The 13,901-nt window shown below is 38.6% G+C and overlaps 2 protein-coding genes across 2 annotated transcripts; both read right to left on the bottom strand.

Annotated features, from left to right (window-relative positions):
* Positions 1–2,967: 2,967 nt before the first annotated feature.
* Positions 2,968–3,603, bottom strand: LOC107602684 (G-protein coupled receptor 183-like). The gene has a single exon (XM_016295255.1). The coding sequence runs from the start codon at positions 3,601–3,603 to the stop codon at positions 2,968–2,970; it is 636 nt and encodes a 211-aa protein (XP_016150741.1).
* Positions 3,604–11,320: 7,717 nt separating this feature from the next.
* LOC107602696 (G-protein coupled receptor 183-like) lies at positions 11,321–12,268 on the bottom strand. Its single transcript, XM_016295264.1, has one exon. It carries the CDS (start codon positions 12,266–12,268, stop codon positions 11,321–11,323), a length of 948 nt encoding a protein of 315 aa, XP_016150750.1.
* Positions 12,269–13,901: the final 1,633 nt, after the last annotated feature.

The raw sequence follows: 13,901 nt of genomic DNA, 5'->3' as shown, positions 1-13,901 counted from the left end.
CACTCACACCCTACACACTAGCACTCACATTCACTCACACCCTACACACACGCACACGCACTCACACCCTACACACTAGCACTCACTCACACACTACACACACACACTCGCACTCGCACTCACGCTCACGCACACGCACACGCACACGCACACGCACTCACACCCTACACACACGCACTCACACTCACACCATACACACTCGCACTCACACGCACTCGCACTCACACTCACACCCTACACACACGCACACGCACTCGCACTCACACCCTACACACTAGCACTCACACTCACTCACACACTACACACACGCACTCGCGCTCACGCTCACGCACATACTACACACACGCACTCACACCCTACACACGCACTCACACTCACACCATACACACTCGCACTCACACGCACTCGCACTCGCACTCGCACTCACACTCACACCCTACACACTCGCACTCACACTCACTCACACACTACACACACTCGCACTCACTCACACACTACACACACTCGCACTCACTCACACACTACACACACGCACTCGCACTCACACTCACACCCTACACACCCGCGCTCACGCACACGCACTCGCACTCGCACACGCACACACACACACACACACACACACACACGGAGTGTTTGTTCCCGAGTAGCCCCAATTTTAATAGAATGGAGAACTTGAATAACTGACTGAATAATCCATTAATTAAATTGTTGTTTGCTGTTGCTTAAATTGTAGTTGATTCTTTAAAATGTTAAACAATTTTAATAGTTTTAAATGAATTAAAATGAATTAACACAGTATATTGTTCTTCCTGTGTACAGAAAGAAATTATTTTTCCTGATATTGAAATATACATTTCCTTATTGAGATTTCTGTACTTGTCTTTTTTCATAAAGCTTTTTAAAAATTGATGATATTGTGTTTGGCATGCATAAAGTATGGTGAATATAGGCTTTTTTAGGCCTAATACATATGTCCCAGATTACAAAGTGACCTGTCCCAGACTATCAAATTCAGGCAGATTTTTTTTTTTGGCACAAAGGTGTGGCCTGTCTCCTCTGAGTATAATATCAACATTCTTTCTTCTGGTGTGGTTAGAAAACATCTTGGGGATTTCAGAAAAGTCCAATGTGTTGATCTAATGTGTTAGATAGATATTGAAATAAATCGCAGAAGTCAAAATTGCAAAAAATGTCCCAGATTAACCGAATTCACCCTAGATGCAGTACAGTGCAGTGCAGGCCAGAGCCAATCCACTAGGCAGAGCCAAGGTGGCCAGCAAATTATCAGCCCTGATAATACTCCCACGCTCCTCATAAACACTTGAAATGCGCCTATATAGCGATTTTATTATTCATATAAAAATAATAATAATAATACCCTATTTTGGTCATATTCACTATTAATTGCACAGCTCCCCATTAATGATCTAGCACAGAGGCAGAGATAAAGTTCTAAACTGAACGTGCGAGAGAGGCATTATCCTACTTCTAATTTGAAAATAGAAAAAAACGACTATATTAATGCCTATATTAATTTAAAAAATCCCACCGCTGCCAGGACAGACCTTTGTGGGAAGTCGTGGCCTAATGGTTAGAGAGTTGGACTCATAACCCAAAGGTTGTGGGTTCGAGTCTCGTACCGGCAGGGATTGTAGGTGGGGGGAGTGAATGTACAGCACTCTCTCCCACCTGCAATACCACGACTGAGGTGCCCTTGAGCAAGGCACCGAACCCCAACTGCTCCCCGGGCGCTGCAGCATAAATGGCTGCCCACTGCTCCAGGTGTGTGTTCACGGTGTGTGTGTGTTCACTGCTGTGTGTGTGCACTTTGGATGGGTAAATGCAGAGCACTAATTCCGAGTATGGGTCACCATACTTGGCCACACGTCACTTCACAATTTAAAAGGTGCAAAACAAAACATCTAATATATATATATATTTTTTACTTTTTCGGGCAGCATTTTGTGTGTACAGTTCTAATTTCAAATTTGCTTTTCAGGATGGCATATAAAAATACAGCAACCCTTCTTTTTTCATCATGATTAAAAAGGAAAAACGAATGGACGCAAAAGTAGGCTATAGGCTACACAGACCTGGAAACAGGCTATTGCATGGTTTATTTGCCTATATCAAGTCTTTAGTTTTTTGTTTTGGTTTTGTAAAGACATAATGAAATAGGCCTAAGTCGTTTTTTTTTCCGTTTAATTAGCCTAATTGAACGAATAAGTGACTGCAGCTATTTCATGTGATTTGGTTTGCCAATTGAATTTTACCTTATTACTTCAACTGTATTGTTAAAAAAAGACAGTAAAAAACTTCAATATTTATTAGGTGAAAAACAAGATTGTATCTTACTAGCAGCAAGATACATTGATGCCTGTCACAAAAAGAGGGAGGAGTCAACAAATCAGTGATGCGCCCCCACACACACACACACACACACACACACACACACACACACACACACAAACACGCACACACACACAAACACCACATACACACTGAATTATAAATTGTTTGTAGAATTCTACGATTCTAAAATGTTAATTTGTTTTACTTTTTAAATGTATATACATACATGTTTTTGTTGCATATATATCTGTTCTAGATTCAGTGTAAACACTATGCTTTGGCAATACATTGTAACAATTGTCATGCCAATAAAGCACAAATTGAATTGAATTGAATTGACTATTGGCGTAAATTTGGAGCATGTGGGGGGCTGAGTGACCTCAGAATGATCATTAAATATTGTTTTAATCTAAAAAACCGAAGCAACACAATTTTTTACGGGCACAAACCAGCACAAAGAAGAGTATTTGGGGTAAATTTGGAGCATGGGGGGCTGAGTGACCTCAGCATGATCACTAAATTATATTTTAATAGCTTATCTAAAAAAACCGAAGAAGCACAAACAAAATTTTTTACGGCACAAACCAGCCCAAAATGAAGCACACACAAAGAAGATTATTTTGGGTGAATTTGGAGCATAACCACCATCCAGGTGAAGGCAAACAAGACCTCACCAGTGAAAACCTTCTCAAAGTTGTGGATGCCACCAGCAGTTTTGGCTGAAGCATATGCAAAAGTGAGCAGCAGAACAACAATGGTCAGGCCGATCCTGTATTTTATGTCCTTCATTTGTCCAAATGCGATGGGGAAGATAACGGCTATAAAGCGATCCAGACAGACGCAGGAGAGGAAAAGCGGCCCACTGGTGTCCTTCACACCATAGGAGAATTTCAAAGCCATCCAACCAATAGCACTCCTCCAGTGGTAGAGATTGAGGAATGATATTATTGTCATGAATCCAAAGTAGGCGTCCATGAAAGCCAGGCAGCCCAGGAAGATGTCAGAGGTTAAAGGTTCATTCCGGGTGTTTATAAGGTTTGCCATGACCAGGATGTTGGCAGGTATTCCTATGACCACATTAAAGGATTGCATAGTTAGGTCAAAAATGATACCACTCACCATTTGTTCACACCCTCCAAACACACTGACAGCGTGTGTCGTGTTGACTGAATCGGTTGTCAAGTTAGAGGAGGGCTGGTTGTTTCTGAGGATGGTGCCGAAACTTGTGTCGTAGCGCAGTTGACTCTCCATGAAGTATGAGGAACTGAAACCAGTGAACCAAATTCTGGAATAAGCGAAAATGACAAATGATAATGTTAACTGAACATTTTTAACATGCCAATATCCTTTGCCATGCCTGTTGACATTAGGGACAACCGTTTTTGAATTTTATATCAGATTTAGATCTTTATTGTTAGAAAGATCTCTACATGGTGACCAATCCTGCTTCTAGAGCCACTGTCCTGCAGAGTTTGGCTCCAACCCTAATCAAATACACCTGAACAAGCTAATCAAGGTGTTCAGGATTACTTGAAAATAACAGGAAGGTGTGTTGCAGAAGGGTAGGAACTGAAGTCTGCAGGATTGTAGCTCTCCAGGAGGAGGGTTGGTGACCCTTACTCTACACTCCTCAACTCGGGACCTCAAGATCTAATTAGACTGGGTGTTAGAAATGGAAGACATCCAAAATGTCCCAACCAGGGTTGGGAAACACTGCTCTAAATCAATGTTATTCCCAATTACAAGCCAACATGAAACACATAATTGACCATTTACTTCTTTAATGCACATTCCTGGTCTTACTGTCATTCAAAAAAAAAAAAAAATTCCATTAAAATGTAATAAGCTATATTTGAATCAACTTTATTTTTTTCCACTGACATAATCATTACCCTGTGGTAAGGTAATAGCCAAAATATTCCACCACAACTCAACCACTTCTCTGCTGCTAGCTGTGACCAGCATGGCACCAGCGTAACAAATATAGATATGAAAGAAATGTTTTTGACTGATTTCAGGCTACATATTCTGATCCTTTCAAACTATTTGGAAAAAAAACATCATCAGCTGGTGAAAGCAGTTTGCAGCTGTTTTAAGGTATTGTGCCCTTTCATTGATTAATGAACTAAACTATTTTTAAGTTTTTTTTTGAGTAGCTCCTGCTTCCTTCCCCACCAACCCGTCACTTCTGCTGAAGCCAAAAGTGTAGGATAATGAATGCTTGTTAATAATGCTGTACAACAAGGCTAATCAACTTTCATAAATAAAATATTTAATAATAATAATTGTTCACCAGGGAATTGGTCACAATCGTTTATTTTCCACAAAAGAAAATATAAACAGATGCTCTTTTAAAACACTTTTTACAGTTATAGTAACACTCATAATAATGTTGGTAATATTATGACACTATAGGTGTTGAAACTATATTTTGACTACAGTAGACCATAAAAGGAATAATTTTTCTGGTTGATTTTTTCCCCCACTCTCGACCTACAAGTCTCATATTTAAATTGTATACTTTTTATGTCGTTGTCTAACTAGTAACATTTTTAAACAATCAGCCTGCAAATAGTTAGTTATAATAGTGATAAAACACAGTCCTAGCATATGAAAACTTGAAAGCTTGTACCAAATGTACCAATAAGCTCCCAATACCAATAGTTATTTTACAATGCAATATTATTTGTATACATTTCTTTATGGTTCATTTGGAATTGTTGAAAATACTTCAAGCATAACCCAAACAACTGCAAGATTATCATGATTTGTTCGCATAATCATTCATTTAATTTAAAAAGCCTGTGGCACAACTAAAATAATGACATTATGAAAAGGCATGCATAACAGTATTTAGTGGTATGAAAACACATAACATGAACATTGAAAAGAGAGAAAAGACAATGAAAAGCATGCTTCTTACCGGAGAGACGTTTTTAGCCGTAAAGATGTGGGTCAGATTGTGGAGTCGCCTTTATAAACATCGTGAGGCCAGGAGGAATGACAATTGTTGATAGGAGGCAGGGTCTTTTTTGAGATGCTTTCTGGACTCGGTCCCTGATGGTGAATTAGACTGTGTTTTCTAGATTCTTCTGTCCTCACAGGATCAAAGCTGTTTTGGTGGGTGTTTTCTTGGTAAAAGCTCATAGTAAGTGTTGTTTTATAAATTACTTCTTAAGATTAGTGTGGATTGTTTTGAATCACATGGATCCAAGTTTTATTAAAAACAATAAGACATTTCTTTTAGTTTTTAAATTTTATCCCTACAATAATCCCACCTGTCAATTGTGCAATCATAAATCATCCATTTGTCTTAATAAAGTAATTTAGCAAACATATTGCTCATTCCAAATTGACAAGACAATTAATTGAAGATAGTTCACCAAGAAACTACATTTGTAATACTTCTTACAAATGTTCAGTGTAACGTTATTATATAGATTACTATGCTTAGGTGTGTCAGGACAATGAATAGACTGCATAAAGTCAGTCAGAGAGAATAAATGGGTTAGGTGAGGCATGAGACCATCTTCGGCTGAGATTCAGCCCGTCACACAACACCTCTCCCCTGACTCTGACTTACATGCTCCAAAACTCGATCTGGGGCTGATTTGCATCTTGGGACTGGTCTTGGTTTTGTACCACCGGCCCAGAGGCCCTCATGTCAGTCTCTAACCCCCTTTCATTGCGAACACAGAGCACAGGTGCAGGACTCAGTATATGCACTTGCATGTCTGCTGTGAGTTACTTTGCATTTATAACTTCACGGATTGATGATCTCTTGATGTAGTGTTTAATGGAATACAGACAAGTTGGATAACTTGGTTTTCTGATTATTTATCAAGGCTGTGAAATAACACTTTTTTAAATTTATAATATAATGGCAATATAAAATATAAACAATATAAAATAACTATTATCACTTAAATATCTGTAAAGCATACAGGCAAGTCCTAATTGTTCATACACATGGGGGATCAAAACCTAGAGATCCCTACAGAGTTAAGTTCCATTTTTACTCTAACACAATTGCATATAATATTTATAACTCCAAAACCTTGATTACCTAGTTCAAGTGTGTTTGATTAAGGTCATAAACTCTGCAGGAAGGTCAGATCTTCAAGAGCAGGATTGAGTACTCCTGTTATACAGCTTTCCCATGGATACTATAACCGGAATACAGTCATGCCATGTTATGTCCATGGGGCATTACTTTTATAAGATTAACGTTGTGACGTGAAGGCCATGGTAACCAATATTCTGCATTTAACCCATTCAAGTTAGTGCGCACACATTAGGAGCAGTTAGTGAACATAAACACACACCTGGAGCAGCCATTTTTGCTGCGGCGCCTGGGGAGCAATTGGGGGTTCGGTGCCTTGCTCAAGGGCAACTCTGTTGTGGGTATCGAGGGTGGAAGAGAGTGCTGTTCATTCACTCCCCCAACCAAAATTTCCTGTCTGTATTGAGAATTGAACCTGCAACCTTCAGGATACAACTCAGACTCTCTAATCTAGTGGTCTCAAACTCAATTTCTGGAGGTCCACAGCTCTGCAGAGTTTAGCTCCAACCAGCTTCAACTCACACCTACTTGGAAGTTTCTAGTAATCCAGAAGAGCTTGATTAGCTGGATCAGGTGTGTTTGATTAGGGTAGGAGCTAAACTGTGCAGAGCTGTGGCCCTCCAGGAATTGAGTTTGAGACCATTGCTTTAACCATTACATTTACATTTACATTTAGTCATTTAGCAGACGCTTTTATCCAAAGCGACTTACAATTGGGCTACAACTGCCTATATATGATGTGATGATCTACAGTGGGTCCTGCATGGGAAGAGTTTCTGTATCACCTTAAAGATGTTATTTAGAGACTCCCAATGGCATAACTGACCATCAACCAGAAGAAATGCTCATGGACCCAAACTTTGGATACCTTATTTATCTATCCAATAACCCATCCATCCATACTGCTTTATACCCTGTAGGGACACAGATGAATGCTGGAGCCTATCCCAGCATGTATCGTGCCAATGGTAGGGAGGTTACATTACTGGTCATGAAAAAAATAGACCACACGTGGAAAAGTTAGAAGCCAAATAAATATTTTGTCACATACAAAATGGAAAGCATGATCATTTCTTGGACAAATCAGCAGGTACAGGAGATTTGTTAAAAAAAGTAATGAAGTTGCATGCTTACTAAATGCTTTTTAAATGCTATTAAAATTTTAATAACAAACCATGTGGTTAACATTTTGACTCATGCAAGTCTTCATCAGAACTCGCACAATTTAAAACAGTACCCACATGCTTTGCTATTAAAAATGTGTATTTATTAAGTGTTGGGTTCTTTCCTTTTTTGATTTGCATGTTTTTGACACATTTGCAAAACATTACATCAGTGTGTGTTTTTTTAGTAGGAGGTTCACTATTCATTTTGCTACATTGGCAGCCAACGAATTTGATGAAAAAAAGACAAGCTCCTCCAAGCTTTATAGAACTAGTTAATGCAAGCCTTTCACAAGCTGAAAGAACTGTTGGCTTATAGAGGTCTTCAATGTGAGATTTCTTGTCCATGTTGATGGCTCTGATGTGGTATGTCTAGGTGCAGTGCTGGCACAGAAAGAATTTGGAAACGAGATCTATATTTCATTGATAAAAGAGGTATCAAAAGTATTATTGAGAAAAAATGTGTTAATCAAAAGATACACATTCCGTTTTGATATCCATAACACATGTAGGGGTTTTAATGTGCTTCTGTGTGTCCATGACCTGTTTAGCAGGTAGCGCACACACTCTATATTAGCTACAAATGGTGACTTCTTTATCTATGTCTTTATCTATGTATGCTATGTAATTTATTAATTTATCAGAGACAACAAGAAACACCATGGCAGGTGTCGATTTCAAACTATGCTTGAGAAAACATGAAAATATACAACTACTTTTATTTTCATTTGAATCAAAGTAGTTTTGCATCAAATACAATGTAATTTTTGCTAATCGAGATCCGGCAGCAACAGCACATCTTTTTTTGCTAGGACAAGCAGTTCACGGAAAGCTTTTCTTTTTTTTTGCTTTCTTTGTTCTCATGAGCTGCTCATGAGAACCAAACTCGTTCTCCCAAATGTTTTGGGTATGCAGAGCAGTCACAGCTTATGGACTATATGCCCCTAATATATACAATATGTTCTGATGCGAGTTTTGCCAGATTGCCAGTGTAACTTCTGTGATGGCACAGAAGTTATCAGAATCTTGATGCCATTGTCAAAAGCTCTGCAGAAAGGTGGGCCCCTCTAGTTAAAGGTTTGGAAACCAATGCATTAGGGGGATAGAGACCATTAAATACTGATACGTCTACTATAAGTATATACTGAAAACTGAGGAAAGCCCAGACAGCCACTGCTTGAATTGCAGCTCTGTTATGAAAATCTGAACGCCATGTATTGGCAATGCAAAGTCTCTACTATATAGAGAAGAAGAGCTAGAAGCTAGAAGAGAATCATGTCTAGAAAAGTAAGAAAGATGAATCAGAAGCAAGGTGAAAGGGTGAGAACAGCTACAGAAAAAACAAAGAAATTTCAGCCTTGGGCATGTGGATCACTTTACAATAGACCTGTACACAGCAAATCTTCTTGAAAATGCAAGTCATAATTGACATATGAAGTCACAGATATTATCTCACATTGTTTAGAAATAAATAAATGAGTGAAAGTCCAAGACTTGCCCTTTAATTAGCAAATGCATGTAACCTAACCTAAATCGATAAAGTTTTTGTTCCTGTTTTATTTATGTAGATGTCACAGCTTGCAGACGATCGCTACGCAAAATCTCTAGAGACTCGAAAAGACTCTAGCTCCGCCCACAGCACGCCTCGACTGTTTTCAGAGAGAAGCGTAACACTGTATCTGTCTTTTATAAATCTGATAAACTTAAGACACTTCGGAGATATGAAGGATGCAATACTACTCTATAGGTACTCAATATTAACATGAGATTGTCAGAAACTGTTATGTCTCCTTTAAATGCAAGTCTCCCTTCCATATATTGGCTGACAGCATCATTAGAACATAGTTCTAATCTTCATACTTGTCACTGTCCTAAGCTGTGACTTTAAAAGCAGCAGAGAGATGAAAGTAAGTCCATTCCACACTCTTGAGGCCCTAAAATATTTGTCAATGACATCTACAATACTATAATTAGATAGTATTGTAGATGCCATAAACAGTTGTATTTTGTATTTTGTATTTAATCTGTATTTATGTTATTTGTATGCACCCAAGGGTCTGAGAGTAACGCAATTTCAATTCTCTGTGTGTATGTGCTGTACATGTGGAAGAATTGACAATAAAGCAGACTTGATATGTGACAGTGATACTTTGTGGTATTTTTTTTGCAAAAATAAATAAATAATAAAGTATAATAACATCCAACACTGCATAACAGTCGAAATGAGGCGTTCAATGCAAATGTGGAAATGTTTTCCCACACGGTGGCATCTGGTGGTCAAATGATGAAGCACACCTAAACCACTGCCCATATTTAACAGCTGGTTTACATATGCATTTACAATGTGTGATTTGACAACAAGTCCTTTGACACTGAAACAATATCAAAGCAACATATAGGTACAGCAAAAATATTTTTTTTAAATCAAACTTTTTTGTTCTTGTATATGTTAATCCTTTACATCTAATTTAATTTCTTATTTAATAGTCCTACCCTGACAAGAAAATAATACACCCTCATGTCTCTGACATGGCTGTTTCATGGTACTAAATTGTTGCTAGTGTGTTCTGGCTGGTTGCCAGGGCATAGCTAGGAAGTTACTAAAGGTGCTATTGATCATGATGCTTGAGACTGGCCTAACAATGGACATTCAGTTCCAGAAACATGTTTAACCCAATCACCTGAGCCGTAAATGTCAAAACTGATCGCTCTATATTATAGAACTCTTTTCAGTAGAAAATTGCACTGAAATTGCACATGGCAAAACTACTTCTGAAATGGCTTCTATCCAGTGGATACTTCTGCTTAAGACAACAAATGATTTGAAAGAACCACTTACTATGTTTTATTTCATGAGTTTCTGATGGAGTCTTCATTGAGATGCTTTGAGAATGCAGGCTCTCTGAGTTGTGATGGTGTCGTTCTGAGGAAATTGAGGAAAGATGAAAAGGGAAATTACTTTCCTACTGTAGAAAGCAATCACAAACATATAGATCACAAACCTGGTCAATGACAGGCATTAAACCTTGATTCTTTTCATTCAGCAGCTTTCCCTTCCTCTGGTAGACTAGTGTAGACCGCTTTTCTCAGGAAGACCAGTTTGCTTGTCATCCTGTACAAACATATTGTTCAGTGGGGTGGGAGTGATTTGACTGAACCAGGGACGTATAAAGATTTAAGTGGCATGACACAAAACTAAGAATACAAAAAAAGAATATTAAATGAGTATTTAGGCTCATTCAAAAATATGCTTAAAAAATTTGAGATTTGTGATCTTGTACTATACCATGCCTCCTGCTGACAATTCTTTTTAAATTGCTTAAAAATAGTCTGAGACAGCAATGCCAGCCTTTCTTCTCTCTGACTGCCATTGTCTTTTCCAGTTGGATAATGTGTGAAGAAACCATGTCCGTTTTTCCTTATGTTCTTGTCTCTAACACATGATGGCGCCACAACTCTTTAAACAAATCTTTGCATGTTTTATTTATGTCCCAGAATTACAAAAGATACATTTATACTTGAACATTTAGAACAATGTATATATTACAATTAATACAATATCTAGAAAGGAGTCTGATAACATCTGTTTAAATAATTATTTGTAAATGTCCAACATGCTTAATGTATTATATATTTAGTAGTCTATTTACATAATTATTTTGAAAACTGAAGAACTATGGAAATTAAGCTACTACTTGACATTTAATGCTCAGTGTCAGTATGCTCATAGTAGAGTAAGTCATCATTCCTTTGAGGGCTTGTCTTTTTCCTTGCAGCTTAACTTCTTCACACAAGATTCTGGCAAAAATGGTACTTTCTCTAAGCGGGACAAGTAAGTTAAAGGCTGGATAGTGCTGCTGATGTTTACGAAGGCAAAACAAACTGGTTGCACATAGCAAGTGAAGATCTTATGGGGATAATGGTCTTCAAAGGGGAACATAGCAACTGGAGGGAGATAGTTGCTTATGATTATGATCAAGATAGACAGCACCATCTTAAAGGCCTTTCTTTTCATAGGATTCATCTCATCTTTACCAGAACCTCGTGAGCGTTTCAGGGCCCAGAGGATGGCCACGTTACACACCACCATCCAGGTGAAGGCAAACAAGACCTCACCAGTGAAAACCTTCTCAAAGTTTGAAAGCCCACCAACGGTTTTAGCCGAAGCATACGCAAAAGTGAGCAGCAAAACCACAATGGTCAGGCCGATCCTGTATTTGATGTCCTTCAATTGTCCGAATGCGATGGGGAAGATAACGGCTATAAAGCGATCCAGACAGACGCAGGAGAGGAAAAGCGGCCCACTGGTGTCCTTCACACCATATGAGAATTTCATAGCTCTCCAACCCATAGCACTCCTCCAGTGGTAGAAATTGAGGAATGCTATGATTGTCATGAATCCAAAGTAGGCGTCCATGAAAGCCAGGCAGCCCAGGAAGATGTCAGAGGTTAAAGGTTCATTTCGGGTCTTTATTAGGTTTGCGAGAACCAGGATGTTGGCAGGTATTCCTATGATCACATTGAAGCACTGTATGGCTAGGTCAAAAACGACACCAGCCACCATATCTTCGCACCCATCAAACACACTGAAGACGTGTGTGGCATTGACTGAACTGGTTGTCAGGTTAGAGGGCAGGCTGCTTCTGAGGATGTAGCTAAATCTTGTGTCATGGCGTAGTTGGCCCTCCATGATGTCAGAGGAGCTGAAATTAGATTCTAGAAGGAACAGTGAAAATTATGTTAATTGAATTTACTAATCTGCTAAACTCAGAAACTTATTTTTTAAAATATAATATCAGACTGACTGAAATCAGGTGCACAGTGTGTTTTTTTGTCTGTTTCTTGTTATTTCGCGCTGATACTGCATACAGTATATTGCACAAACCCAAACAAGTCATGCTTTAATGTTTTGCTTGAAAAATAATTTCATCAGAGGAGAAGTTTTATTTGCAATAACAAAATAATCAGCCTTCAGTGAGCATGTCACACTAGACAAGACTGCTGACTTTGCTGGATAGCAAAATAAATACTTTTCGATTTCCCAATTTTCGGCTGTTTCACACATACTCCGCTTACAGTGCGTATCTGGTCCACGTGAGTTATGTATGCGGTGCAGAAGCAGTGCTTTCACACAGGACGCGTTTGCAGTCCGCTCCTGATCTGGAAAATGTTCACGCAAAGAAAGAAGGCGTAACTTTTATTCTCGCTGTAGTATTGTTGCTGCCGCCGCCGCCATGTCGAGAAGGCGCTGTGTGTTTCATTGTGAAAGCAAAACTATTTTGTTTGGCCTTCCAAAAGAGGACACGACTAGAAATCAGTGGTTAAGTTGCATTTACAACACCGTTCCAGAACAGTTCAACCCAAATATTCAGATGTGTGCAGTGCATTTTATGGAGGACTGTTTCCTGATCCTGGTAGAGTAGACTACAATGTTGTTCTGTTCTGACATCCGGCTGTTCTGACTCACAGACTGTAAGTACGTTTTCATATTTAAAGGATTTGCCACTGACGATTCAAACGCGAGTTTAGAGCAGTGTAGAGTAGCACTTGTTGTTTGTCATTTCTCCGATCACAAATGCAGACATGGTTTTATATTTACGTGGCGTGATGCAACGCAACACGTAAAAAGACAGTATAAATCATTATAATCCGTAATTATGTCCCCACTGGATGCAACAAATGCCTCGTTTATAATGGGTTTGAATGTTTTTGTGTCATCGCTCCGGCTGGACAGGGCATCATAGTATGGTAAGGGGCGTAACATTTCCGTCACACGCTTGAGGTATTCGGCCAATCACAACGCACTGGATAGCTGGCCAATCAGAACACACCTCGCTTTTCAGAACGATGATCTTTGTAAAAAATCGACGGGGAATAGAGGAAAATAATAATGTACAGTATGTGGAAAATAATGTGTTTTTTTAACCTTAAACCGCATAAACACATTTCATTACACCAAATACACAAAATAATGTTATTTTTAGTAACGTCATATGACCCCTTTAATTTAACCTTAGTCCTGTGTCAAATGTCCTTTTTATTTTTTTATCATATTTACTGTTGTTTTGTCTAGTCAAGTTTATTTGACAAACTCTGGGAATTATAGTCTAGTTTTAGTCAATTAAAGTTGCCACATTTTAGTCATGCTGCATAATAGTTAAACTGATAATCATTATAATTGATTGCTGATCATGATTGTTGTCATTTGAGAAATTACATAAGAATTATTAAGAAGGTCTCCTTGCTGATTTAGTCACAGAAAACAGCTCAAATGACCATGTGAAGGAACACTGACTGGCTGTATTATACTTTCATCTGAGCAG

This window comes from Sinocyclocheilus grahami, unplaced genomic scaffold (assembly GCF_001515645.1).
Source record: "Sinocyclocheilus grahami isolate Dianchi unplaced genomic scaffold, SAMN03320097.WGS_v1.1 scaffold333.1, whole genome shotgun sequence".
In the NCBI taxonomy this organism is placed as follows: domain Eukaryota; kingdom Metazoa; phylum Chordata; class Actinopteri; order Cypriniformes; family Cyprinidae; genus Sinocyclocheilus; species Sinocyclocheilus grahami.
This window is presented reverse-complemented; position numbering and strand designations above follow the sequence as displayed.